Here is a 21,141-nt window from a genome sequence, read left to right as displayed (position 1 = left end):
TGCTCGTGGGTTCGATTCCACGCACGGTACCAACATTTGTATTTGCGAGTATGATTGTCTGAGTGTTTTCTATAATTACATAAAAAACAGTATCTATGTATTAACATCAGTTGTCTTGTGTTGTGTATGGGTACATACATACGAAGACAACTGATGACTACCCATAACACAAGCTATGCTTACCTTGGGACTAGATGACTCTGTGTGAATTGTCCTGAGATATTGTTATTACATTTGATCAAAACCCCTGGGCCTATGAATCATACCCGATGATTGCTGATTGATTTTTTAATGGAATACCAAACAAATTGACTGTCCTGTTAACCGTCACCACAATCATCGTCGATCTCTATATTAATTTACTGGTAAGAGCTATGTATAACAGAATAGCAGAGAGGGTGGACTCACTGCCCCCACTACGTTATAGACCGATTTGTCTCCTTCATTACTTTAAAATTTTATTATTGTATGGGCAACAATTATATTAGTGTTTGTTTGAGACAAATAAAGATGATGATTATTATTATATAATACATAAACATCACGTTATCATGTGACGCCCGTGTTACCGTTCATACATTACTATTCCTAGGACTAGGACTAAGATGTCATGTCACTTATCCTGTAATTTCACTGCCTCATCTTCATCAATGAAACATATTACAAGCAAAGTGCTTGGCAGCTGATGTTAAATAATTACACGCAATTTGGATTTTTCGAATAGTTAATATTATAAGTAATGTTAGTGTTGCTAGAATGTAAAATGCTCGCTTATTTGCTTAGTTCTCGTATATGGTAATCATATTCTTCATAATTATATTATAGACATACCTTAGACATCACATAGTATTACTTTTGGTTCCAGATAAAATGCTTTTATCCTTCTAAACTACCAGTATCAAACTATTAGCCGCCGTAGAAAAGTTATACTCCTAATAATATTTTTCTATCCGCTATTTATTCAGAAAAATCTAAACTATTTACTTACCATAAACTTATATTAACTGGGATGAGCAATAAAATTCCAAGTTCGACAATCATTATGCTACATTTTATTTTATACTACAAACATTTACTATGTACAAAATCTGTCCTTACATTCCAATACCATTTTAATACAAAACCTTTGCTTCCTGTTTGACTTCTAACATCTATTTACTTGATTATAATAACTGGGTAGAATGCCAGAAAATTGGAAACATTTTTACGCTTAACTATTAAATAACATAATAAATAGCTTCAAATCACATTATACACGTACAGTTGACGAATTATTCAATGAACATGAGTACATTCAACTGCACTAGGTGCATTTCTGTAGTATTTCCTTCGTAAAAATGATTGCAGAAAAGCGAAATTGTATTTAATAATTATCCTAGTTTATAACAACCGTCGTTTTTGTGATGTGTGTTATCGTTATATAACTTTATAATAATTAATTTTTGTAATATTCAAAGATAAATGTAATTTAAGAAACCACAAAAACGACAGAAGTTACAAAAACAAGACTCAGCACACGAATTATCACCGAAAATGTTCCATTCCGTATTACTTACATATTGTAGTGTTGCTTACCAGGTCATTTAGCTGTAACAACCTATCACTGACAATAACATCTTGGTGTTGACTCTGTTTTGAATTCCTTCATCTTTTCATGCCTTATCAACAATAGTTTGAAAATAAACTTACCAACTGCCAGTCACTCCTATACCTTCTCGTTTCTTGTGTTTGTAATGCTTACATATAAATCTACCTTGTTTTGAAGATAACTCTTGAATATTTTTATGAAACTTCGTGTCCTGAAATCTTGTAGTCAAGTATACTGATAAATAAACACTTTAGTATTTTGTCACAGTGACAATATTAAATATTTCAAAATATCATCTTAGGAAATTTATTATGACAAGATAGAAAAGTGTTTCATTACAAGTACAGGTGACCTGATACGATGGCTGTTTAGTACACCGACTGTTTCTGCTTGATAACGGCTTGCACGCACTTGGCCATAGTAGGCGATGCACGGCTGATTGGGTCAGTCATGAAGAAATCTGCCAGATCCTTCAGTTGAACGTCTAGGGTCCCAGACACAGGCTTCTGGAGGCTCTGTTACAAGTACAAAAATTAAAAATATTATAAAACCCTCAACAAATTGGTAAATTGGTTAAATCCATGCGACAAATAGAAAATGACTTGAGCCTTCAAACACCTAAAAAAAACCTTCGTCTTTACATAGTATAAATCAAAGACGCCGCCGCTGTCTGTTCGCTTATATCTTTTAAATTACGCAACGGATTTTAATGAGATTTTCAGCAATAGATATTGTGATTCAAGAGGAAGGTTTATATGATTCATGCATGCATTTTATGGTATAGAACAAGCTGAGAAAATCAATGACTTGTAATGCATCCGTGCCAACCCGGGACGGGTATCTTGTATGTTATAAGGACATTTACTGCTAGGGACTAATACGATGACGTCAGCTTTCAAGCAAGAAACTACACCACCTTGGTCTATTCGTTTGTGAGCTACAATTTCAGAGACTCGAATATATAATAATATATCACAAGAACCTATTACAAGAGCATATAGGACTGTAACATAAAATTGGTCCCGATTAACGTGCGTATGAAGTCTTCTCCAAAACTTTTCATGTCTTCAAGGAATTGCCGCATCTTACCATTAGGTAGCCCTTCAGCTTAATTACAGTTCTAAATGATACAAAATATATTTACCTGTGATAAAGCCCTCGCCTGCGCGAAGTAATTATTCTCCTGAACCTCCCCATAGGAAACTAGAGCCGGACTGATCTCGCCAAGTCTGTCGCGGACTTCATCTAAGTTATTGTAAGGTAGACGTTCGCCCACCACCTCAGACAGAGCTCTGTAAACATATTACAAACAAAGCTAATATATAGAACCCCAATAACATTTTATATAATTATTGATACATTCACAAATTGATATGCTTATCATTTGTATATATTGATATAGTCAAAATATAGAATTGTCACTCTTCATACAAAAAAAAACTGAAACTGAAACTATCATAATCCAGTTTGAGTATCGTGCTAAACGACACATTCTAGCATATATTATAAAAAAATAAGGCAATAGACAATATAGTCCAAATGTAATGACTAAATGAAGCTGTCAATTGCGAACGCACACGGACGCGTACGAACGCGTGCTAACGTATGCGAATGCTGGCGGCGTACCGTATGATTTTCCAGTCATCACGTGCGCGGCCCGGCGGCGCGACTGCTGGCAGCGTCTGCTGCGCGCGTCCCTCCGCGTTGACGTAGGTTGCGCGCTTCTCAGTGTACGCGGCGCCCGCGAACACCACGTCCGCACAACTCGCGCCCGCATCGCCGTGGTGACCTTAGTTACGAGATTAGATGTTTAAACCTTAGACGCGCAGGTTCGTATTTAGTGATGTTCGTAACCTGTGCGTCTCAAGTATTTAGTAACGAGAATGACGGCCTAGATGGTGTATAGTCTAGCACACCGCCTTACTCCCGATGCTCGCGAATGCGATTCCTCGCAAAATACTTGTATTTATGATTGTTCAGTGATGCTCTGGGTATTTTCTTCATATATTTATTTTATGGATATTAATGGAATCCTGCACCCGGCCGCACTAATGGTTTACGCTGACCAATGAGGGTACCAGTGGAGTATGTGAAAATGATCATTAATTTCTCCATATGTTACGTGTATATTTACAAAAAATGTTTCTAACTATTTATACCATTTGTCTAAACAAATGATATAACACAAAAAAATAAACACAAGCTGTGCTTAGCTTGAGACTAGATAATGCTGTCTGAATTATACAGGCTTATAATTATTATGATAAGAATAAATAAATAAAAAAAGCATGCAGCAAGAAGTAAATACAGCCGGTCAGGCATCGAATTAAAAATACCTTAGATATTAATTCTTGAATTACCTTGAAAAGTTATAGAATAAATAAACTATATACATATTTGTGTGTTGAAACGTAATAGTTCTAAGAAAAGATTATCACGTGCACGTTTACAATAAATTTCGATACTCTCGAACATGCGAGAAATGAAACCGTCGGTATATTCCGCTGGTATGAACCACATAGCATACTGTAAACAGATCCATTTAATTCTTTAGAATATTTTTTGTTGAATCCTTTTATTTTCTTGCTATTTTGTACTTGCCAAATTGAACTAGTTCTCGACCTTACACTCATATATAAGCGTAAGTAGGCCTCGGTGGATGCGAGCTACCGGTTGAGCCGGTACCTTGGTAGATGACGAAGGCGTCCTTGGGCAGCCGGTCCCGGCGCACGACGCCGCTGTCGGCGCCGAGGAGGAACACCACGCGCGGCGCGGCCTGCAGCGCGGCGGCGGCGCCCGCGCGGTACCCCAGGTCCAGCGCCGCCACCGCGCCGGCGCTACGCTGCAGCACGTTGAGGACCTGCACACGGACCTCGCTGTTATCAACTGCCTTTACACCACGAGCTCTTTAACGCGCGATCAGTACCGCGAGCGATTCACCCCGGGAATGCCAGCACCCGCAATCATGAGATTAACTGCCTTTACACGTAAGGCGGCTTACATCTTCTCTTTCTAGAATAGAAGAATCTACTAATCCTCTTCTTTCTCCGATAACGCCTATTCGAATACTTCTTCAACTATGGAGGACGAGCGAGGCGATAACTGAATTTCATTTATTTCAGCGTTGTCTCGACGACAGTTGCTAGACTTTGTGCTGATCTAGTCGGTTGCTTCAAAAATATCATAACGTAGCATCTATACTAATTACTGCCTTTAAACGTACGCTCTTTTACGTGCGAATTGGCTTTCCAAGAGTTCGAAAGCCCGCACACACTGCAAGGTCTCGCATTCCCGCGTCCATACTTTAGCGCCTTTCTATAATAATGAATTAATATTGCAAATGGACATATTCTATGGAACAAAGACAGAATAACAGAGTAATTGATAATTTATAAATCTTAAACGTCGTTGTAAAATAAAAGCTATGAAATAAAATATTCATTCATTTACACATCACACGCGAAAAAGTGAACACAAAAATAAAGATACGATTTTGTTTGCGCTTTAGTTTCATTGACAATATACAGAATTTTAAAAGAAAGAATAAAGTTAATTTCAGTTCCATGCTAATTTTGTAAATTCAGAATTGAATTTTGTTTTAGAAAACAATCATAATCAATCTATCCAGTTTACCTTCCAATTCTTATCTTGAAGTTTGCTTTGGAGCCTTAGAGCGAGCTCCTGAGTATAAGCGAGCAGAGCAGAACCTTCCTGTGTCTTCAACTGGTCAGCCCCGAGGATGACTATGGGTCGCTTGGCAGAATCCAATCTCTTCAGCACCTCATGAGAAGAGGAACCGGTAGCCAAATCCTTCACTATGTTTGCTGAATCACCAACGTGCTATATAAAAACCAAAAGAAAAGCAATTTGTATAATGTATTAAAAGAAAATTAGTAACTTTGACATTTGTCTAGCGTTCGATTTGTTGTGTTCTTTGTACTTTTAAGTAGTAAAGTTGTTGTATATAATGTGTTCAGTTCTTTTCGACTGTTCATTAATCATTACTGACTAAAATGTTGAAAATACTAACAGACAGTGAAATCAAATGTTAAAATTTGTCGTGTGAATGAAATCGTCACAATCGTTCACGGTACAATTGGAAAATTTTATTACTTTTGCTGTATACTTAGGACTTTTGCTATATACATATGACTTTTGCTGTATACTTATGATTTTTGCTGTATACTTATGATTTTTGCTGTATACTTATGACTTTTGCTGTATACTTACCAAATAGTCGTACGTAAGGTCTATTTTAGGTCCGACGACAGCGACGTCAGTCTCCTTGTGTATGAAAGCCTTTCTGATACGCGCGTTCAGAAGCGGAGCCTCGAAACGAACGTTGGTGCCGATCAACAACACGAAATCTGCATCCTCCACGTCTTTGCGATAAAAAAAATCAAATTAAAAACTAGGTTATTTCATTATTTATATGTGTTCTAAAAGATTATAATTATTGATGAAACACATGCCCCTAAAATATAACATATAGTATACAGTTTAAATAAATACTAATCACCTTTTGGCAGCCCTTATCCCATATTTATTTGGGGTTTTCTTACAAACATAGTGTTTCTGCTTATGGAAGTATGACCGACTCACGTAACATGCCTGACGTAAACCCGCCTCGGGAATGTTGGTTAAATACTCTATGTACTTTATTATTATCTGTTTGTATGAATTTCTAAATCCCTAAAATGTTTAGCAAATGACTGGACCTTTAGAAAGTCATATTAGTTCAAAACAGAGAGTAGATATAGTAGATTTTCATTTATAATCTTTTATTAACATTAAAAAGTAAAGAACGTACTTGCAATCTTAGTATTGAGGAGATACGATGATCGTAGGTCAGTGCCGGAACCTTCCAAGGGGAAATCATTTTCGGTATAGACATTCTCAGAGCCAAGTCTGTTGAACAAATCCTTAAGAACCACAAGGGACTCTGCGTCCGCTAAATCGCCAGCTACCGCTAACAACTGTAATTTAAGATTAGTCTTATATTATTGGCGGCCTCGTTGATTTAGTTCCGAGTTAGCTATAGTATATAGGTCTGGGTATTTTCGGTATAATTATATATATTATATTTTCGTCGCAATATACATGAACAGCACTAGGGACATCACGTTATCAAGTGACACCCATGATTACCATTCATGTATTGTCATTACAGAGGACAAGATATTATGGCTCTAATCTTGTAACTTCCCTGCCTAATCTGGTCCCATAATCAAAACAATATAATAGTAAAATTTATTGCTACTATTTTTTTTTCAGATATTTTATTGTAAGGAATTCGTTTCAGTATGTATAATATTAATTATTAATAATTGTTGAAATTAATATTGATATATATTTGCATGCAGCAGCTTAATGTGGAACTATGTATTTATTCCTAAAATCAATAAAGGCTATTCAAAGCAGTAATAAGCAATAAATGATAAAATACAATTGATATATTCAGGTTACCTTATCAGGTGGACAATCGCGAATAGCACGAGCGGCAGCAACAATGGCATCCTCCCACTCCACAGGCGTGAGGTTACCGCGACTGTCGGCCAACATGGGTGTCACTAGTCGTTGTCGTTTGAGACCATCACAGGCGAAACGAGACTTATCAGACAGCCATTCCTCATTAATTTCCTGTATAACCAAATTTAGTAACATTATATTTAACTAAATATATTCCGCAGAGTTTGCCGCCTGGAATACAACCTACGTTATTAGGAGGAAAGGGATTGTTAGTAATGTGGACTGATGATCCCATTGCTCAATCATTCTTCTTGCAATGAGTCTGCGTTCTGAATGAGCGGTAGATTTACAAAAATATGACTATTGAAAGGTTCTTATATTAAATTTATTTTAATAAACTTTCTATTACTACAGATATAATATGTCAAGTTGACCTCCATGTGGCTGTGTTGTGTGTGGTGGTTCAAGAAACCATCATGCTCAATTCCTTGCGAGTTTGATAGGATGGGCCAAGTGACTTATTCTTATCAGATTTTTAACTACCGGAGAGTCAGACATATATTAAGATTTTTATTAGATATTAAGACACAAATTTCTTTTGGTATTTTGGTTCTAATTCACGTTTAGAGTCTATACTATACCTTATATTTGTACTGTTTACCTCGTTCGTCCTGGGTAGGATGCGCAATACTTCATTAGTACGAGTGGCGACTACTATATTGCTACCAAGAGGATCCAACACATCAACAGAGTCAATCTGGAAAATAATTGTAAAGTTATTACACTGAATTTACCGTTATATTTAGTCTTCTCCGATTGTTATGACTGAATTCTTTTGTTAATCACTTAATTACTTATTTAATTCTTTTATTCTTATGAATTTATGTAATTTGGTAATTTGTAATACAAACAAACGCTGCATACACAAAAACAAGCACTGTCAACAGTAGTGGTCAACACACACTTGACCTAGCTACCATGTTTTGATACAGTACATTTGAATCCAAAGTGGTACTGGTCGGATGTACGATCATCTCTCGGATTAATTTATAGTTTGATATATTTCACCAGAGAATCAATTATTAACATAACTTTAACCAGTTTTTTTTGTTTTGTCAACCAGAATTGAACTCACAATCTGGGTTAAATCCTCGATGCTCTCAAACATTATAACTCTGCATTCACACAAAATCTTAAAAACGTAAACAGCAAGAGGCTACTTTCTTGCTCAATCTTCTTACGCTAATTCTACACTAGGAATTAGTTGTATATTGTATAACAACTACAAGAAAATTTACTATTAAAAAAGTTTATTTATATAAACATTATTTATATTCCCATTGTTGTATCATGTAATTAATTATCATGTTATCACTTACCCTCCTAGTTTCCCAGGGTCGTGCTGCGAAACTGTACGGTTTGGATGTGAGTGCTCCAACTGGACACAAGTCTATGATGTTGCCTGATAACTCAGATAGGAACATCTTCTCAACGTATGTTCCAACCTAAATATAAATAATTAAAATAGTTATTAAAAAACATTAGAATGGTTGTGCAAAATATTTTTTAAAGAATAAGCAAACATTTAAAATTAACTAAAATGGAATGAATGTTAAGACCAAAAGCACAGAATTTCAGACTTTTTAGCAATAAAGTTATATAAAAGTATATGTAATTTAGACGGGCCAGATTTAATTTAAGGTAATTTAAGGCTTTTTAATTTTTTAAATCATTTTGGAATAAAATATGATACTAAATATACTACTAGTGGTTAAAATAACGGCAACTAGTTATTTTTTTTTTATAATAATGATATTTACCTGCATATCAGTACCTCGGCCAGTTGTACCGAAATCATCAATGCCAGCTACCTCGGATGCAAATCGTATACAACGGGTGCAGTGGATGCAACGTGTCATGATTGTCTTGATCAAAGGCCCTACGTCTTTGTCCTCCACAGCCCTATGAAAATTATTTATTTGTGTAAAAAGGCCATCAATATAATTTTAATTACGCCAATACATCATTAATGTCATTGTTATCTATGATGTATTCAATTCGTCTTAACTTTAATTTTTATAATTAAATTTCGCGGGACAGGGTACCATAGTATAATTCTGGTTGATATAAAAAAAAAGGTTCTTATCAAACTATATTTCCAACCGACTCTCAGGTGATAAAAAGAAAACGAAAGACAGCGATAGGATTGCCCCCTGTCATATTGGATTCAAATATACTAAGAAAAAAGTAGGCATGTCATGTATTGCATTCACCACAACATGGACAGTTGATAATGCCTCTGACTACCCCATCTGTGATAACAGTCATGGTGGTAATTTTTTTCCTCTATATATAAGGAATCATAATAAAGTTAAGATAAACTAAGAAATAACCCTTTTTTTTAATCTGTCTGTTTTATGTTGGTGCTGACATACAGTTTGCAGTTGCACATAATATGTATATTTGTGGTTCAATAATGATACTATGGTTACCTACAAAAAATATTCACTTTTAACTTGTTTGCCAATCCATATACATTCCATCTATATCTTGCTATAAAACTTTTATTTCATCAATATCACTAATATCATATAAAACATTAAAAACACATGATGAGAATGTACTCAGTTCAGAAGTCAGTAAGAATAAATTTAATTACAATATAATAGATAAAATTAAATCTCCACCTTTTTCCAGAGAAATGAATGTCAGTGAATCTACTTTTATCAGATCCAAAAGCCATTGATTGATCTTGGAGATCACACTCGCCACCTTGGTCGCAAATAGGACAATCCAAAGGATGATTTACAAGCAGAAACTCCATAACACCTTCACGGGCTTTCTTGGTGAGGTCAGAATCAGTTTTGACCCTCATACCCTTCATGACAGGCATGGCACAAGCCGCTACAGGCTTTGGTGACTTTTCCACTTCGACGAGACACATTCTGCAGTTACCAGCAACTGCCAAGCGTTCATGGTAACAAAAACGAGGAATCTCAACACCAACTTGAGCTGCAGCCTGGTGAAAATATAATAAATAAAAATTGCTACTGTAATGAAAAAAATCTCTTGTAAAAATAATAGTTAAATGACTCAATTATATTATATTCAATAACCTACTGTATATGTGTGTATTTATTTTAAATAACTTTAATGCATGTTACACATAAGTAATAAGTACATATGGCAGACTTATACCTAGTAATAACTTAAGGCCTTAACCTATTTAATGATTTCTCATTAAAATAATACAGTATATATTTTAATAAAACTAAATATTAAAGCTTGAAAATTTCCTAATTTACTAATACAGGGCAAAGACTACAATTTTTTCAGTTATATCACTATATAGAGTAAAGAGTAACATTGATAAAACTAAATGCATACATTTCACTAAAGTCTGCTAGCAACTGTGTCTTTATAAATTAGGTACCATTTTGAAAAATTAAATGGGAATGTCAAATTACATGCTATCAGCAAATAAAACTTTAGTTCTCAGAAATGACAATGTATGAGTGATACAACCTTTAACACTTGATTAAATAACAATAATCATAAATAACCAGCTCATAGGTATAGTACATAATTATATACTATCCATAATGTGCTGTGGTGATTGTTTAAAGTATTTATTTGTTGTTTAATTGATGTAGGTTTAATTTAAATAACAATAACATCTAATTCCATATTAAATAAACAAACCTACATCATCATCATCATATACATGCTATTGTGGAATTCTATAAAACTATTTCTTTTTATTTGTTATTTTTATACAAATAGGTGTCTATATACATATATTGTAAAATACTCTAAAGTTAATCCCACACAGACCTAAAACTTATAAGTGTTTACCTGTAGAACGGTGGTGCCCGGAGGAACATAAACAGGTTGATCATTAATAAACACCTCCACCTTATCAGGTTGAGCTGGTACAGCGTCAGCGTACCTGCGAGCCCCCAAAGGTGCTACGCGGCTCGGCGAACTTAGCACTAGCGCCCGAGTCAACGGCTGCCGCAACATTTTCTGCAGTCAAACACGAATAAATCACAACGACGCACATAACAGAAATCAATTTATATCCTACTTTGTATCCCTAGTAGTCGTCTCATAAATCACTTAATACACATTATTTGACATATTTAAACTACAATCGATTAGGGGTAGGAACTTAATAGAAAATCCTGTTATTGTTACATAAGTACAAGACTTTTATAACCTATTTGTAAGATACAATAAACATTTAGTGAAAAACTCACAACTTAATAAATATCTTACATACATATAAAATTAAATAATATTACTTATTGCAATGTAATCCTTTAATTTTATGTAAAACGTATCAAACAAAATATCGGGAATTTTTGCTGTCTACATACATACATGACAGTTGACACAGATGATTGCTGACAGTCAAAAAATGACAACACGCAGGAGACACAACAGTTATGGCCATCAATGACACAGAGCACATAAAAAAATCGTTCTTGGTACAAATGTGTTATTATTATAGGTAGTTTTTATTTTATTAAATTAAAACTACCTATATATAAAATCTGATTGTATTTATGGAATGTAAATGTTATTTTATTTATTAAAACTGTTAAAATACTTTAGCTATTTATTGAAATGTAAAATCGAGGTCGGCAGTTGTACGGCACTTTATTATCTGTCGACGATACATTTTTAATCTCTGTTAAATTCATACAATTCGTTCATTCTTGTTAATCTCTTTTTCTTTTCGTGCTGAGCCTGCGTGCTACTTGGGCAACTTATTAAATTTTTAATACATATAATGGCAGTTGGAGACGTTAAAACTGCTCAAGGTCTGAATGACCTGAACAAATATTTGGTCGAGAGAAGTTATCTTTCAGGGTGTGTATAAATCTGTTAATAGGTTAATATCATAACCACGTCAGACTCCCAGATGCTTAACTTCTTTCCATAACCTACATTTTTAATATATTTTAATTTTAAAATCCACAAAATAAAACGGCAATGTCCCTTTTATAAACGTCTTTATGGCTACCAAATTACTGAATAATTTGTGTATTATTCCAGATACACTCCCTCTCAAGCCGATGTTCAGGTATTCGAACAAGTCGGCAAAGCGCCGGCAGCCAGCTTGCCACATGCCCTTCGCTGGTACAGACAGATTTCATCATACACACCCGCAGAGCGTAAAGCTTGGCCCGCTGGTCAGAGCCCATTGACAGCAGGCGGCAAACCTACCACTGCAGCACCTCCAGCTAAGGATGACGACGATGACGACGTCGACTTGTTTGGTTCCGACGAGGAAGAAGTGAGTATATTTTTTGTAGTTCCATTTACTAAGCCAAGGAGATAATATACTGTTTTCTCAAATATCCATAGCTTATGCTTGATTTCCGTTATAAGTTGCATATTATTGCAATTTGATTTCCTTCTTTCAAAATGTACTTATAAGAAATTTACATATTCTGAAACAATAATAATGATATTTCTATTATCTGCAGGATGCTGAAGCTGCAAAGATCAGAGAGCAGCGTCTCAAAGCTTATGCTGATAAAAAGTCTAAGAAGCCTGCTCTCATTGCAAAGTCCTCTATTATCCTTGATGTTAAACCTTGGGATGATGAGACAGACATGAAAGAAATGGAAAAGCAAGTTCGTACTATTGAAATGGAAGGTCTGTTATGGGGTGCATCTAAACTTGTGCCTGTTGGTTATGGTATTAACAAACTACAAATCATGTGTGTCATTGAGGATGATAAGGTTTCAGTGGATCTTCTAACAGAACAAATCCAAGAATTTGAGGACTTTGTACAGTCTGTAGATATTGCCGCATTCAACAAAATCTAAATGAAGCCATAATTTAATAAGTTTAATTTTCAATAAAATCACTTTATTATTCTCCTGTTGTTTTATTACACATAGAAAAGCTATAAATATACACCAGTATTGCAACACACCAGCTAAAAAACTTAAGTCAATTTTTGCCACATATTTATTCAAAATCTCAGTCATGAAATAATTGTTATAAATCAATTCCCTTAAAAATATATCACAATCATACTACTGATATTTTATTTACAAAAAAAATTGTTCCATAAACTCAAATGAGATAAATTATTCAATGACTAGCTTCATATAGAAAAGTGAAACTCATTCAACAAGGACATTTTTTTGAGTACTTTCTCCAACATTGGCCTGTAAAAACATATTTGGTATATCACTTCCAAAATAGACTTTATTATTTAAACTAAGTGCCTCATACTTTTTTAGCTCTAAATATTCTTTAGTCAAAAGCTGTTTGTTAGCTTCAGCCTGCTTCTTCAAGTGATAGTAGTCTGCCTCTGCTTTAGTTTGTTGTTTAGCTTTATGAATACTATCCTCAATCAGCTCAATTTTTTGCAATGATTCTTTCTCCATAATTTTTTGTTCATACTGAATTTTAGCTACTTGGGCTTCTTTCTCTGCTTCAATGACTGCCTTGCGACGAGCTGTTTCGGCTTCTTTCTCTACAACCTGTAAATAAATATAGTTATTATTTTCTATTATGTGTATATAGATTGATAGTTACTAGATAAACAGTAAGTCAGTATTTCAATTCTGTACATTTTTTATCCAGAATTTTCTGACAAAAACAAATACAATACAAACAGATAGTCAAATAGGTACAACCATTTGAAACGGTTCCAGACATAAATATTGATTTTTATTTACATAGATAAGTGTTACTAGTTTATTTATACTGTATGAGAAATATATCTATATAAGTTGAAGTTGATGATTTCTTATCAACAGACTACTGTAATATTTCCATTAGCCTATTTGTTTAAAATCTAACATTATATATCTAATTTTAGTGAAACTTACTTTTTGGTGTTGTGCTGCAATAAGCAGTTTAGATTTCTCAGCCTCCATAAGTTCATAATTTTTCCTGATTGCTTCTGGAATCTTTGGTTTGGTTACTCTAACTGCCTGCACTCTTAACCCAGGTGCCATTTCATTCAAATCTTTTTGTAAAGCCTTAAAAATAAAAATGTTATTTTAATAAAAAATACATGAACATGTAAATGACATTTAATTTATTACTTACTTTTGTAAATATGTGATAGTTAATTTATGTGACATTACAGAATTTTAATTAGTAAAATACTACAAATTCAAAATTTCTTTCTCATGCTGCCAATATGTTTTAATACTAACCAAACAATAGGAAAATGAAATAGACTTTATTTTTTATATTTAAATTCTTAAACTGCAAGATAATGTTTAGTTTGTATACTTACAGTCCTTAAGTTCTCATCAATCTGATCAAACAGGTCAATATAAACTTCATGTAAAGAGTGTGCACTGCAGAATTGATTCAGCTCATGATGCACTTTGTTGAATATTAATGTTTTATCATACTCTGCTGTAAAATTACGCACCATATCTAGAACTAAAATAAATATTTAATTATGCAATTGTTTATTTCATATAATTACTAGCTGACTAGCTATAATTACTACACTGTTTTGTTATATAAATTTAGAAAATAAGGTTGATGGCAGAAGGTGAAAATTTAGGGTTATAGGTATTTTTAAAGCCACATTATAAAAAAAAGAAATTGTCCATAAAGTAAAAAAAAGTTAGTAGTGGACAACCCTTATCACTTAGGAGTATGAAAAATAGATAATAGCTGATTCTCATACCTGCTGAATATGCATGTAAAATTTCATAAAAATCGGTCAAGCCATTTCGGTGTAGTATGGCAACTAACATTGTGACACTTTGACTTACCACTGCTTGGTTCCAACTTATTAACAACTTCAATTCTCTCAAAATATATCATCACTCCACCACTGGTACCACAAGGCACATTTTTAACTTCATCAGTCTGTAGAGTTGTCTGAAAATGTAATAATTATAGAAATTATTATTAAAAAAAAAAAATAACAACATTACAATCATTATCCCAGATGGGGTTGACAGAAATATTGTCAGCTGTCAAGATTAATGTTCACATGTATTTAACTAGGTATATTTGAATCCTGAATAGTTTTGGTTTAATATTAGCCTTTACCTTACCAGAACAGGCACTCACAAATATAAATTGAAACTTTCACTCAAAATTGTATTTACCTGTATAGCTTTATAAGATGTTAAAAGAGGTATCATCATGTGAAAACCAGGTTGGCTTGTTACTGGAAGAAGTGCCCCTCCCTGAAAAAGATATAATTGTATATATTAAAAAAAAGGAATACCTAATAATAATGTAAAAAAATTATTATGGGATGTTAATGGGATTTTGCATTTATATGTATAGTGAATGTTCAATTGATGACTCAGTGGTCAAGCAGTTTAGCACACTACCTTACTTCCAATCGTCACATTATTCCTTGCATGGTACGAACTTTTGTATGAACTAGTATGTTTCTTTGCTTCGGTCTGGTTGTTTGCTATGTATTATGTATGTATTTATATCAGTTGTCTACCCATAACACAATCTGCTTTGCCTGCTCTGCTCTTGCTTGGGACTAGATGATGTTGTGTGATTTGTTCTAAGATATTATATTATTAATTACAAATGACAACAATATAGAAAGCATACCCGATAATAAACTCCTACATGGCCCTCCTCTACTTTATGCAACGAAAAGTGGACAGTAACTCCTACCGCTAAAATTACCAACGCTAGTACTGACGACTGATCCGCCATAGCCGGACTGAAAAAATATAAATCTGTACTTAACACACAGTAAATAATAACAATATTATATCAATACATGTAAATAATATTACCTCCACAAATCCAAGTGTACACTCAATAATAGCGGTATGATGAAAGATGAAGAAATAGCCAATATAATAATAGATACCAGTGATACTCAATAGACGGCCAACCACTGATCGAATGCTGTGCTTGTAGTTTAATTATTTGAAATAAAATATTTCAATTTTTAACTCTAATCAACACTAATTTTATTTAAACAATTAAATTCCGCAAAAGTTTCGTTTGAATAGCATTTCTTTTTGGGACATTTATTTGACATTTGACAATGACATTGACTTCTGTGGATTGGATGATATGATTTTCTGAGATTCTACATTATTAGAAATATTTAGGAATAATAGGTATATACATTAATATATTTTAAAGCTTAGATGTTAAATATTTGGACATAAGACAAAAACAAAATTTAACAATTATTAATTATTTATTAAAACTGTGAACAAATTCATACGTTGGTAAATTAATTAACTTGGGTCGTAGTGTTAATAATGTAATAACCCCTGAAAGTTCAAATGCATTGCATTTATGTATTTTTTTTTAAACAAAATAGACATTCAAACAAACAAATAGGCATTCGGCCTATCTGGTCTTTTTTGTCTATTGAAAAAAGCTAACATATTCAGATTTTGGAAAAAAATACCTACGTAGTTCATTCAACAATCTCAGTTTACGCGGTGGGAAATTCTTCTGAAATCGCACTGTACGTTATACCCATCCTTTAGGTTTCACAGGATGTGATGATGAATTGCATGTATTGCCGAACTGTACTAGTAGTAATAACTGTAGGCATCTTGTGAAACAATTTTGTAGCAGCTAAAACTAACCTATGGAACTGACATACGGGATATAAATCATACGATCTTACGCACTAAATAAAATTAAACAAAACAACAGTCCAGATATGTTTTCCAATATTCTACATAGCAGTAATATCTTCGTTTGTGGATTATCTTCATATATGACCTTGTGAAGGTGTCTCTCTATCAGCAGCATTAACGTATGTTTTACCTTCAGCGTGTATACCATCCAACACGCTGTTCATTGTTGCTTTTAACGCTCTGTACTCTTCTAGTGCCTTAGCACATAATTCTCCCTCAGGAGAATTACCTGGTTCAATGAACAACATTTCTAGGGCCCGTTTAAGGTATGTCTCTGCATGTAGCAATTCATCCATGTACGCAAGACCCGTTATTTCACGTCCATCAAACATTTTTCTCGCCAATTGCACCATGGCTGCGTGTAGTTCGTACATAGTGATTGCTGAAAATACAATAATGACAAGATAAAGAAATAATTTAGTTACCTGGGCACACGTTCCTAGTAAGTCGAATCGTGCCGATAACGCCGTTGGATTGGTGCAACTTCAGAGAGGACGAAGCAACCAAGGCAGTTCAATGGTGTTGTCGGCAAGAACGTCCGAGTATTATCAGAAATGTGTTGCTGGGTAAACTCAGTAACACATTTGTAATAAGCTTATTTTTTTATTTTACAGACCTTTAGTCCGGGATATGCCCGGGATAAGTTTCTCAATGACGGGAAGCAATTCATTACATAATTGTAATTTTCGGCGCATAACTTTCTTGGTAGGGCGTGTCTCTCTGCTAATTAGGTCTCTGAGGACACCGGCCAGACGTTGTTTAGCTTCCAACAAAAGGTAGTGATTGGGAGCCAGCAGTAACGACACATTTCGAATGTACTCCTCGAGTTCTTTTTCGTCTTTCTTATCTATACATAAAGTATAACAAAACAAATTTAAGTTAACATTTTTTTTAATGGATGATAATAGAACAACTGCATGCAAACTGCACTAACGATTTACGCTAGCGGGGCACCAGCGGAATATGATAAGATTGGTTTAAAGACAGGTCAGTTAGACAAATTCTCCAAGAATTTATCACGATAGTTTCCAGGAGGAATCGCGTGGAGGTCAACCTAATATGGTACATTACTAACAATTGGGTTATTAGTCTATATTACTATGTAATATTATGTTATCTGTGATATTACTAACTATCCCCTTTTCCCGCCCAAGTTAACTATTCGATATCGTAAAACAAATTGAGTACAATAATAAAATGTTTATATACCTACTTCTATTGTGCTTCTATGAACCTAATATAGTCTAAATTAGGTTCATGGGACAAAACTGGAAAATCAAAATTGTAGCAAAACCGATTCTGAGCTTCTAATACATGGACACTGAATGTAGTGTTTACTAATATAAACTAGGGCTCGTAAGTAAGCCCGACTCGTCGACACTCCCTACATAAAATCAAAATATATTATAGAATAGACTTTAAGATCGGTACTTACTAATTACATCGAATTTATCAGAACAACCTTGAATCTTCTTGTCAATATGTGTTTGTGCATAATCTTTTTTACAGTTATTGCACACCCAAATACCGTTTTTATTCATCGAAACGAGGCCAATCTTGCATTCAGAGCATAACACAGAACTGAGGTAGGTTCCTAGCTCAGTGGAGTCCAAACATCGATGACACGTGCATTTGAAGTATTTACCGACTAGTAAATGCTGTTGTCGTAATTTTGTACCCTGGTGAAGATTTATTATTATCATCATCTCAGCTATGTAATTGCAAAAAAGAAAAATTAGGAATAGACCTATAAATTGCTAGATCGCTGAATATAGCCAATAAGTACTTCTCAATGCAGAATATTTTACAATGTGTTCAACTCAACAATCGGAGTAGTAACACTCAAATTAGTGTAGCTCAATCTTATGATATGTTCGTGAGGCTTTTTAAAATTAGAAAATATTATTTGACATATTTTCTACTGTTTATTCTCTTTATTTTTGAAAAGCCCAGTCTACTATGACAATCGATGTATATACCCCACACATGTGACCATCTGGACATGTTTAAATTTGTTATTTTTCTCTCACAAAGTACTTAGACATTTTTTATAGTTTTAACATACCTTTAAGGGGTCCGTGTAGTTAAAATATATTATGTCTCCTTTCTTGATATCTATACGAGCATGACACACAAGTAAATTATTGTCATTTATAGAGAGGTGAGTATTCCCGACACAGTCATGTGCCATCAGTGATGTTTTGAGATAAATCCCACGCAGTATCTCAGAACAGCCGATAACTGGTATCCGTGGTCCTCTCACATCAAAGCTGTTCACATCCACCGCCGCGCATACTTTTTGCACCAAGTTTGTATCGACACCATCGAGATCCAAGGATTCAATAAACTGTAACCACATAACGTATAGAGTTGTAATGTTACCTGTATTTTTTACCTGTTATTTTGCCTCATTGTCCTCTATCGTTACTAAATTTATAATTTTGGAAGTAGATCCACTTTTGAAGTATTCTAGTGTAAAGATGTATTGAATCCTGGCGAAGGACCTATTTAATATGTAAAGTAGGTATATAGTAGAAGTATGTTACGAAAAGAAATATGTATATTATACATTCTTTACAGCATATAAGCTAACTCTGCCATAACTCATACGAAAATAAAACAGAGAGTATTACAGTAAGAAGAAATAACAGTACTAAGTAGAAATAAGGCTTATAAAACTGATTGAAATTACAGTTTGATATTTCTTCCATATTTTTTGGTAAGAAATAAGGTAGGAGAAAAAATACTATGAAACACCATAATTCGAACTAAGTAGATGCGGTACATGATAAACAAATAATAATAACACGATTCATATATTGCTGAAAATACTTAGACTTATACACACAAATAGATATAGGTGCACTCCAGTATATTTTCTATCAATTAACTAACCAAAAGGAATCAAAGAGAATAAAAAGAAATCAAAAGGAGAAAAAATACAAAACAACACATCTGAGAACAATTTACCTTTACAGTATTTTGATAGTATTGCCAGACGCTTGTATTTTTTCTCTTCTCAATATGTGTTTCTAGTTGCATAAACTCCTCCCATGCTTCTGGCTCTGTTTTCTTCTTTAATATCGAGCGAAGTATTATTAGCGATCCAACATTCTGAACCATAACCATTGGATTCAGACCCTTAGTGAGTTTCAGCGTCTTAAAGATCTCACATTCTGATTTAGAATGCCAGTCTGCCAAACAGAAACCTCATTGACACAAAATACAACTTGTATTTTATTTTAACAAACACCATATTACGAACATGTCTCAGAAAATATTATTCGTAAGTAGGTAATTTATTGATTCGAGGATCATTGTGTGGTAATATTTCTTTTATAGTTAAATGGAATACAAAAGAGATTACAAGAAAATCTCAGCTTATCCATATTTTATCCCATTATAATAAAATCAAAATAAAAATATCTTTAAAAGATGTAATGAAGAAAATATGTAATGATAGTTATAAATATGGAAATAAATAAATATTTTTATCCATAACGTAATAAGTCATGTATACTAACTATAAGTCAGTGGCTGAGGGCATCCTTCATCGGGGCACAGTGGTGCTACTGCACAGCTCTTGCATACAATAAACTTGCTTATAAGAGGCAAGTAGCAATTATGACAAACGAGCGATGTGTCGCTACTGGGGCCGATAACGAAGGGCTCGTCTGACAAGATTTTCTCGCCAGCCTTCAAGTCTTTAGCGGCTACTAAGTACCTACAATGACGAATGTCCACTAGTTCAGTTATTAAATTCTAGATAGAACTTTTGGTGCCGATTCTAGATCTAATTGGAAGTACACTGTAATTAAGGAAATTTTTCATTTTTAAAACTAATATATAATTATTTAATAAATAATTTAAGTCGCTTTTTTATTGTATTTATGGGATTGGCCCTTAGATATACTTCAGCATTGTACAATAAGGACTGACCTAACTCACACAGATGGACTGTATCCCGTAAGAGAAATTAGTTAACTAACCGGCGCGGGGTGTAAATTACAGATTAAGAAATAAACTTAGGGCTTCACCATTTGCCATTTTGTGTTATCAGATCACATTAGCGAATTGTGGATAACAAAACTATTAATAAAAAAAATACTGGTCGGAATAATTAAACAGGAACATAAGCTGATAATATACCTATCTCTTCTTTATTTATAAAACAACAGATACGTATAATTGAATTATACTTTAATTTCAATAAAAACATGTCTAGATAAAATAATATTTATATTCTTAATTTGTTATGATGAAATTAATTAGGTGTAAATTAAACATTGACGTTTTTTACACAAATCTAAACAAACCTCCCAAGTTTATCCGATCTCAGCACTTCATAACGTATGTTCATCTTGTATGATGTTTGGAAAAGATTAACTATAATAATTAAAATATAATTAGTTAAATTATAAATTTAACTATTACTAGGAGACAACA

The 21,141-nt window shown here is 33.8% G+C and overlaps 4 protein-coding genes across 7 annotated transcripts; 1 reads left to right on the top strand and 3 right to left on the bottom strand.

Moving 5' to 3' along the window:
* Positions 1 to 1,029: 1,029 nt before the first annotated feature.
* LOC131843894 (NADH-ubiquinone oxidoreductase 75 kDa subunit, mitochondrial) lies at positions 1,030 to 11,460 on the bottom strand. Of its 4 annotated transcripts, none has more exons than XM_059192672.1 (14): positions 11,437 to 11,460; positions 10,913 to 11,083; positions 9,745 to 10,076; positions 8,878 to 9,019; positions 8,437 to 8,562; positions 7,719 to 7,814; positions 7,055 to 7,228; positions 6,399 to 6,564; positions 5,819 to 5,970; positions 5,222 to 5,428; positions 4,274 to 4,448; positions 3,215 to 3,377; positions 2,733 to 2,880; positions 1,030 to 2,103 (listed from the first exon to the last, which is right to left on the bottom strand). In XM_059192672.1, exons 1-14 carry the CDS (start codon positions 11,440 to 11,442, stop codon positions 1,957 to 1,959), a joined length of 2,205 nt encoding a protein of 734 aa, XP_059048655.1. In that variant the 5' UTR covers positions 11,443 to 11,460; the 3' UTR covers positions 1,030 to 1,956. The 4 variants fall into 4 exon arrangements, with proteins under 4 accessions (XP_059048655.1, XP_059048658.1, XP_059048656.1 ...); XM_059192675.1 differs by having other exon boundaries at positions 11,441 to 11,459; XM_059192673.1 differs by having other exon boundaries at positions 11,362 to 11,452.
* A 320-nt stretch (positions 11,461 to 11,780) lies between these two features.
* LOC131843892 (elongation factor 1-beta') lies at positions 11,781 to 12,949 on the top strand. The gene is made up of 3 exons (XM_059192670.1): positions 11,781 to 11,932; positions 12,119 to 12,359; positions 12,553 to 12,949. Exons 1-3 carry the CDS (start codon positions 11,853 to 11,855, stop codon positions 12,895 to 12,897), a joined length of 666 nt encoding a protein of 221 aa, XP_059048653.1. The 5' UTR covers positions 11,781 to 11,852; the 3' UTR covers positions 12,898 to 12,949.
* A 21-nt stretch (positions 12,950 to 12,970) lies between these two features.
* On the bottom strand, positions 12,971 to 16,062 carry LOC131843891 (erlin-2-like). Its single transcript, XM_059192669.1, has 7 exons — positions 15,826 to 16,062; positions 15,635 to 15,749; positions 15,166 to 15,246; positions 14,824 to 14,932; positions 14,331 to 14,482; positions 13,915 to 14,067; positions 12,971 to 13,563 (listed from the first exon to the last, which is right to left on the bottom strand). Exons 2-7 carry the CDS (start codon positions 15,740 to 15,742, stop codon positions 13,201 to 13,203), a joined length of 966 nt encoding a protein of 321 aa, XP_059048652.1. The 5' UTR covers positions 15,743 to 15,749; positions 15,826 to 16,062; the 3' UTR covers positions 12,971 to 13,200.
* Positions 16,063 to 16,303: 241 nt separating this feature from the next.
* On the bottom strand, positions 16,304 to 21,138 carry LOC131843959 (SET domain-containing protein SmydA-8-like). The gene is made up of 7 exons (XM_059192744.1): positions 21,012 to 21,138; positions 20,220 to 20,419; positions 19,666 to 19,889; positions 18,761 to 19,042; positions 18,131 to 18,374; positions 17,312 to 17,542; positions 16,304 to 17,077 (listed from the first exon to the last, which is right to left on the bottom strand). Exons 1-7 carry the CDS (start codon positions 21,053 to 21,055, stop codon positions 16,770 to 16,772), a joined length of 1,533 nt encoding a protein of 510 aa, XP_059048727.1. The 5' UTR covers positions 21,056 to 21,138; the 3' UTR covers positions 16,304 to 16,769.
* Between the last annotated feature and the right edge of the window lie 3 nt (positions 21,139 to 21,141).

This window comes from Achroia grisella, unplaced genomic scaffold (assembly GCF_030625045.1).
Source record: "Achroia grisella isolate CSIRO2021 unplaced genomic scaffold, CSIRO_AGI_Agris_v1 utg359, whole genome shotgun sequence".
NCBI classification, from domain to species: Eukaryota; Metazoa; Arthropoda; class Insecta; order Lepidoptera; family Pyralidae; genus Achroia; species Achroia grisella.
This window is presented reverse-complemented; position numbering and strand designations above follow the sequence as displayed.